The sequence below is a fragment of the Colobus angolensis genome, unplaced genomic scaffold (assembly GCF_000951035.1).
Source record: "Colobus angolensis palliatus isolate OR3802 unplaced genomic scaffold, Cang.pa_1.0 Scaffold10, whole genome shotgun sequence".
Classification (NCBI taxonomy): Eukaryota; Metazoa; Chordata; class Mammalia; order Primates; family Cercopithecidae; genus Colobus; species Colobus angolensis.
Window position 1 is genome coordinate 3,044,574 of NW_012110919.1, and position 8,650 is coordinate 3,053,223.

At 38.0% G+C, this 8,650-nt stretch overlaps 1 protein-coding gene across 1 annotated transcript; it reads right to left on the reverse strand.

Moving 5' to 3' along the window:
* Positions 1-1,517: 1,517 nt before the first annotated feature.
* On the reverse strand, positions 1,518-8,295 carry LOC105505749 (chromosome unknown open reading frame, human C12orf79; the record flags this gene model as incomplete). The annotated part of the gene is made up of 4 exons (XM_011933687.1): positions 1,518-1,589; positions 2,435-2,522; positions 3,993-4,089; positions 8,268-8,295. Coding segments are annotated over 4 exons (285 nt in total), but the record flags the coding sequence as incomplete, so codon positions are not given.
* Between the last annotated feature and the right edge of the window lie 355 nt (positions 8,296-8,650).

An 8,650-nucleotide genomic window follows, 5' to 3' on the forward strand; every position in this document is an offset into this window, starting at 1 on the left:
CAAAGCTAACTATTTTCTGGTAAGTAATGCAGGATGGAGTCTTTGCAATAAACAGCTGGACTACAAGTCATGGTGATGTGATGCTGCTCGGTTCCGTTGAGGCTTAGACGCCTGGTATTTTAACTTCCACTGTTTGAAAGTATTACACCTTTCTTTTTTCGCACTCTCTCACAGTTCTAAAAAGCTCTGAACTCATTTCATTCTTCTTTTCTTCCCTTGTCTTCTCTCTCTTCAAAGATGTTTCATGATGATTCTGCTTTTCAAAATCAAGACTGCTTGAACTTTAGCTGAGAGTAATGAAATATCAATCTTTTGCACAATGGCAACTACATCCCTTTTCTGCTTTCTTGGGATAGTCAGAACAGCAACTGCCCAGCGTGAACAATGGGACTACTTCTCAGTTCTGAAGGATTGGCTGTTGCTGAACAGCAGTGCATAGAAATAATCCTTGGCAATCCCATGGGTGACATTTCTCATTCCTTATCACCCATGCTGCACACAGCCGGAACTTGATAAGACACCCAGAAAGAAGATAATGGCTGCTATCAAGCTGTCTAGGTAGAAATAATAATAATAATCTGTTTATGGAAGAGCAGCTGTCCTATTGTTTTGCATTTCATGAAATCTCAGAGTCAGAACCCTCTCTCCCATGCCAGCCCCATCCCCATTCCTCATGCCAATCCAATCACTTTGGGATTTTAATGATGGGCATTTTATTCCCTGATCTTTTGATACAATAGACAAGGATGCATGTAAATCTCCCATAATCATATCCAGTCACAGGACGTGCTTAAAAGACTAGAGAAGAGACATTGTATTGGAAGATTTGAAAGCTGGGAGGACTTTGTAATGAATATAGGCAAGCCTGGTATTCCTTTTTAAAATATGCACAAAATCCAGAATTACTGCAAATGAATAGTTCAGTTGTCATTCCAGTCTGAAAGCTTAAGCCCCCAGGGTTAAGGTAGGTAGGTCTCAATTTCTCAAAGTGAAGCCCCAAAGAATTGTGACACTGTGTGGTTGCCAGCAAGGCGGGTCACAGCTATGTTCACTGCTTTTTATTTGTACTGAACAGAATAGCCAAAGGCTTAGGAGCAGCCTGGCAGTAATGTCATTGTTCTCGTTTCTTTTAAGCCAGATTGCTCTCCTGGCTAGGGAAATATGCGGTCACTTTATTTACCAGTGTTCAGATCACGCATTCCCTTCATCACTGTCACCTTCACAGAGGGCAGTCTGTGGATGTTACTTTCCTGTCTTTATCTGTCCACCTATCTCTGGAGAAAAAAATTAGGCAGCCATGCCCCTCAGGGTGAAACAAACAACTGAAAAGGAGGAAATATGTCAGTTTCTTTTTGCCTCCATTCAATATTCAACCACAGCCAAACTTACATTTTCATTTCTAGAGAGGCTAGATACCTTCATTCCTAAAACAGTTATCCCACAAGGATCCCACCATTGCACAGAGCAGCAGGCCAGTGTTGTCTTTGTTTCTCTTTACTGAGGCTTCCTAGAAGTCATCACAACCTCCAATTTACCCGGGCTGAGCTCACTTTCTCCCCGTGTCTCCTTCGAGTTAGGCATGGAAATAGCTAAAGGAGAACAAAGAGGAAAAATATATGGGCTTGGTCAGTGGAGAAACAGCCTTGAAGAACTTCCCACTAACTAGCTACAGATGTCTCCTTTGCATCTGAACAAGTCTACATCTTGTCCTACAAAACAAAGTCACACCCAGCTGAAGTCTGTCTCTCCCTCCCTCCCTCTATACCTCCCTACCTCTCTCTCTCTTCCTCCTCTCCAGCCCCTACCTTTTCTCTCTCTGCTGAGTGAATATCCCACACCCCAGAGGCATAGCTCAACCACGACTTGCCCTATGAGGCCTTCTTCTATCCTCTCCCACCTTCTCCCATCCCATAAGAGAATGAGTTAATCATGGTATTTTGTATATAGTTGTATTATAGCCTTTTATGTTCTGCATCATATGCCTTTCTCGCCAACCAGAATGTGAATTCCAATAAAGTAGGTAAATGCCTTTGTATCATGTTATTCATCTTTGGGAAGGCAATTTAACAAAGTGAATAAGGAAATGGGTTTTGCATCAGACAGATCTGAATGCGAATCCTAGCTCTGACATTAACTAGCTGCATGCCCTTGAGTTTTCTGGATCTCGGTTTACTAATGCATAAAATGGGGCTATTTCATAAAGGTTTTTAGGTAACTGAAATATATATATGTAAAATATTTGGCATAATGTTGATATGCAATATATTCATAATAAATGGTAGCTATTATTATAATTAATTATAATTAACTTGATATTCTCAGCCTCTCATAATAAATTATCAGTAAATACATATTGAAGGATATGGTAAAAGAACAAATGAAATACACACACTATATATACATATGCATATATACACATACTCTATATACATACACATAACAGTGCATATACATAATCATCCTTCCGTGACAAATTGCATTGCTCTCTGCTTATCTGAGCTCTCAAAATGCAATCAGTGGACCTACAGAGGGTATATGAGAGAAAGGAAGAAACTGATCACAAAAGAGTTTGCAGACAATGCTCTTTTAGTAGTTGTACTGTAAGCAATGACCTCATGAAGCACATAAGTTTACCTCTTGAGTGCCAAATTTACCACCCTCCTTCTGACACCTGGGCAAAAACAGGAAAACATCATCCAGCCCTTGGATGATGATGTTGATAATGATGAAGATGATGACAATGATAGCTAACATTTACTGACCAGCTTCTACGTGTCAATCCCTCTCTACTCTCCCACAATAGCCATGGGTTAGGTAACATTGTTTTAATTTTACAAATAATGCAAATGTGACTTCAAGAAATTCAGAAATTATTTTAGCTTATTCTGAAAATGGGTGGATGTTTCAGGATCCAAACCACCACAAGAAGGTAGCAAGAGCAGCGTGCTTCTCATCCATGACCAGGCAGGCTAACAAAGGGAAAAGCAGAGGTGATCAGGTCTATGTCCACTTGCTGGAATGAAATCATGGCAGAATTCAGGAAGCAAGGAGATGTGGCCTTTGACTTGTACTTCCTTCTCCCAGTAGTCTTTTTTTTTTTTTTTTTTTTTTTGTGCAAGTCATTATAAATCACCTGGTCTCACACCATGAATGACTGTAAAGTTCTGGAAACGTCTGGATTCAGACTTGGCATTTTCCCTCCTAAGACACCAAAGGGGTTAATGTCTGGCCAGTAATCAAAGTCTGGCAGCTTCTACTCCACACATAATGGGCATTGTTGTTCCTGAGAGTTTGTCTGTTTTTTCTGGCAGGCTTTACTGTTTGGAACCAATTCTAAAACAGAAAAGGAAAGAGTCAATCTGCATTTTTTATGCACACATGCAACAAAACATAAGGCTGGTCATAGAACTGTTGTTTTGCTAGATTTCCAGGAAAGTTTTTGGCTTACTATTGACAGAAGATGACTTATTGACTTAAAATTCATCTACCTCTACCTCTAAAGGGAATTCATTTATGTATGTAAGTGAGACACACATAATATCCTAAGGTGCTGCCTTCTCTCAGATATGAAGCAACACATTACAACTGTATTAGCTGATAAGTGAACTGTGGCTGGCCCATCCATCTGCATAAAATCCATTTGTGTGACATTATTAATGTGAATGCTCATCAACCTTCCCAGGTCACTTGCAATCTCAGGACATGTTTGTCATTCCCACCTGATGGGCCCCCAGATGTTTCCATCTGAAGCCACGTGAATATGTCTTACTAGGTCACCAATACAACAAAATCCCATTACAAAACACCCACCTCTATTCCAGTGGAAAAGGCCAGGTTTTCTTTTTCTTAAGTTTCCAATCTGTCACGAATCAATACTTTTGTATAAACCAAAATCATGCACTTAGATGTCAAAATAATGCACTTAGGTGTCAGCAGCATTCTTAAATTGTTATAAAAGTTTCTAAATAGTTACTCATAATTTCTGTACTCACCTTGTCATGAACCAATAACAAGTAGTTTGCAGGTCAAAGTCATCCATGAACCACACTTTGCTAGACCACTTTCTAGATAAAAGTTTCCAAACTTTTTCTATCAAGGATGAGAGGGCAAATATTTTAGGATTTGCAAGGCATGACTCAATTCTGCTGTTGCAATATAAAAGCAGCCAGAGACAATAAGAAAATTAATGCCCTGTGTTAAATAAAACTTTATTTATAAAAGTATACCACAGGCCAGATTTGGCCCACCAGCTGTAGTTCACCAACCTTTGAATGACGATGTTGATAATGATGATGACGATGACGATGATAGCTAACATTTACTGACCAACTTCTATGTGTCAGTCCCTCTCTGTTCTCCCATTATAGCCCTGGGTAAGGTAACATTGTTTTAATTTTACTAATAATGAAAATGTGACATCAAGAAATTAAGAAATAATTTTAGTGTATTCTGAAAATAGGTGGATGTTTCAGGACCCAAACCACCGTCCGTAGGCTCATACTATACCACACATATATAATGAGTGGGGCATCTTTTTCACAATTAATGAAAAACTTTACAAATATTAGTATAATCTTGGTCATCTTCTTCCCTTTATCTCCCCACTCATCATCCACCTCAACAGTACTAAGGTCTTAGTGAACCATCATTCCAAAGAGTCTGTATATGGAGCCGGAGGCAGGCATGAATACAGTCTAAAATAAACACATTCATTCAAACATACATTTGTTCATTCAACAAATATGTATTGGGTGCTTACTCTGCATCAGGCATGAATCCAAGCAATGGGGCTATAATAGTGAGCAAAACACACAAGAACCTGTCCTTAAAAAGCTTACATTCTAGTATGAGGAAGTAGACAATAAGCAAATAAATATATTATGTTTGGTGTTAGGAGTCAGGGTTCGAAGAAAAATAAAGCAGAGTAAATAAGAGAATAGAGAGTGACAAGGTGCTTCTTTTTAATCTAACTCTTTTAATATCTCTTCTTCACCAACTAAGATACGTACACTCCCAGCAGAGCTGTACTTTCAAGTGTATCTACTAGGTATAAGCACATTATTTATAAGATGTTTTTGTACCTTATTTGTACCAGTTATTTTCACCATAATTGTACAGAAAAAGACACTGAGAAAGAAACTAGTTCATTAATTCATGCTGCAAATATTTATTGAGCACCCATGCTGGGCCAGGTGATATTTTTAAAACAGGGAATCCAACAGTGAGCAAAATGGATAAAGCTGCTTGCTCTCATGGACTTCCATCATAGGCAGGAGAGTGGGAAAATGAACAAAAAACATAATAAACACACATTAGAAAGTGATATATAAAATGGAGAAAAGCAACGCACAGCAAGATAAGGAGATCAGGAGTATAGAGGAGAAACGAACAGATTATAATTTAAAATAGTTTAACAACTTTCCCTTGATCAGGTAGTATGCAACTAAAATAACCCCCATTTGAAAATCAAGCCCTGGTTTTTAGTTCACTCATTCCTACAGTCAGTGTGTCATCAACTAAAAGAAAACACAGGATGTTTTGTGTTGAATGTTCTATTTAAGTCCATAGAAAGAAATGTTATTCTTTCAAAGTCATTTTTGCCCTTCCCTTTCCCTTGCTTCAGAAAAAAATATTAGGGAGCTGGCAGCTGAAACAATGTAGGGATGGGAGAGGGGAAAGGAAGGAAAAACTAAAGGCCAACGTTCACACCGGGTGACTGTTTTAACAAGGATGTAGCTGTGGTCCAGCCCTCCTGGATCCCCGGACAACCTTGCTAAGAAGCCCACAAAAGCAGTGAGGACAGACAGTGAGCATTTTCCATTAAGTGTGGCATTCACTTTTTCCAAAAAGTAATGAGATGCTAATATAGATTTGAATTTTACTCAGATTTAATATGGGAACAGAATATTTTTCTGCAAATGTAAAATTATTCTAGGCTTTTAGGAAAATGTCATCCGTATAAAGGGTACATGTAAAACTGTTTTACGTATAAAACTGCCATTCTTCATTGGTTTTTCAGGAAGGAAAACATATGATGATACAATGAAATAATATCGCAAAGATTTCTTACTTTCTTGTGAACATTAATGGTTTCTGAGGGTATTTTAAAAATCAAACTAAGAAGAATGCTTATAAACTTAAGGCAAGGATTACAGAATTTCAGTTAATAAATCATGAAAACAGACATAACAAATCTATTTCTTGATAATAGTAATAATTTAAGAGATCTCAACAAATTCTTAAAAATATCATGTAGACTTAGTGCTAGAAATTCCAATAGCAGTAATTCTGCCTCAAATCAAAAGGCGTTCAAAGTCAAGAGTGCATGCCCAGAAAAAAATATAGTTAGTAACTACCACACTCTGCTGCCAGCAATAACAATACTATTATCTCAGATGTATTGTGTTAACAGCTACTGTACATCAGGCATTTTTCTTAAATCCTTTTACAGACCATAAAATAAATACTTTAGCAAACCCTTACCATAGCCATTTGAGAGCGATATTGTTCCCATTTAACAGATGACAACCTTGGCTTAGAAATGTGAAATAACTACCCAAGGGCATACAACAACTAACACTGGAATCTAATCCACATGTGTCTGATTCTGAAAGCAGCACCTTGGCCCATATTTTCTCCCTTCTTTTTTTCCTCTGCATTACTTTTTCCCCACATAGTCTTCCAAAAATATGCACTTATTTTACAATTTTAAAAAATTGGGGGAATATAATTTTTACGTATTTACTACATCTACTTGATTCACCAATCAATGTATTCTGTAAACCTCAGGAAAGAAGTCCTCTGGGTCGTTACAGGGCAGGCTGGATCCTGGGAGTCACTATTATCTCTCTTGGCTAAATCAAGCTGTTTTCTACATGACTAGTTTATCTAACAATTCATTGGTCAGACATCAGATAGGAACTCTCCCACATCCTCAATCCACTTCCTACCCACCCCCCACCCCTAGAATTCTCTAAAGGCCACTAAAAATCAAAAAGACAACATCAGAATTAGCATTTGGTGGAAATTAGGAGACTAGCAACAGAATTCCCTAAACCTCCTTTGTTCAAGTCTGACTTTCGTATTCCTTAGAGAAAACAAAGGCAAAACCCCTTAAAATTGTGTTTGGGGGATGGACCTTTCCTGCAAGCTTGATATTTTCCATCTGTGCATATATTTGGATGTCTAAGCATGTGTTTATAACATATAATTCCATTATTAAATATACAGAAAATATATTGGAAAGAGGGAAAACTATTTACTCAAAGGTTTTTTTACATTAAAATATAAATCTCTACTGCATTCTTTTGCGAAGTAAATTGCTAGGAACTGTGAGATACCCATTTTTCTTTCTAACTCAGACCAGACAGGCAGACTGGGAAACTAATATGGCAAAGGCAGAAGGAAGGTGTGCAATGAGGGAATCGGGCAGCCCGGCTGGTGTTCTAATGGGCTCTCCTCAAAACCATTGGCCCAAAATGTCTTACACGGATTTCCATTTGTAAAAATTAAATGTACCCATTTTTAAACACACATATATAACCTATAGAAGGATCTGCCTAGGTAGTAAACTTGAATATGTGTATCAATGAATGAGAACATTGGTCTATGGATGTCAAGTCTGGTATGTATGAGAAGCTCTTGAGTGGTTTTTAACTTAGATAATTTGGGCACTATAGCTGAAAATTCTGATTTGGTGGATCTGGGAGGAATTCAGGCATGGGCATTTTAACAAGTCCTTCCCAATCCACCCACATCCAACCACCATGTACATACATACAAGTGATTCTGAAACACACCTAATTATAGGCTATTTAATGGAAAATGGTGGATAGTTCCTCTATGTTGAGGGAGACAAAGAAGATATTCCATAGAACAACTTGGAAGAAAGGAATCATTCCTGACTTGTCCAAGATGGTAACTAAATGTATATGCAATCTTTATAAGGAGAAACTGATATCTACAGCTCCTTAACATAATGCATTTGGTTTATAAAGTGTATTCGATTTAAATTTTAAAGGCTATTGAAATTCATCTCTTGAAACTGTCTCTCACTTACATAACCTTAGCCCTATTCTGACACTACCTAGCCCATTATCTTTATTTCTATTATTGTAGTTTCTGACACGTAATTTCAGATGAAGATCAATAGATGCTTCTAAGGGAAAAAAAAAATGAAAAACATTAGCTCTTCTCAATGCTCATTAAATTCATATGCAATATCAAATGCACTATCTTGGTCAGCTGGGGCTGCCATCACAAAATACCATAGACTGGGTGGCTTGAACAACAGACATTTATTTCTCAGGGTTCTTGAGGCTGAGAAATCCAAGATCAAGATACTGGCCAATTTGGTTTCTCGGTGAGGGCTCTCTTCCTGTCTTGTGGACAGTCATCTCCCAATGTATCTTCACATAGTCGGAGGTCTGGAGGCAGGGCTCAGGGGAGGGAGAGAGAAAGAGAGAGAGTAAGCACTCTGATCTTTGTTTCCTCTTCTTATAAGGACACTAATTCCATCATGAGAGCTCCACCCTTAAGACTCAAATCTAATTACCTAAAGGCTGCATATCCAAATACCATTACACTGGGAATTAGGGCTTCAACATATAAATTTCAGAAGGACACAAACAGTCTATGACATGTACAAGGA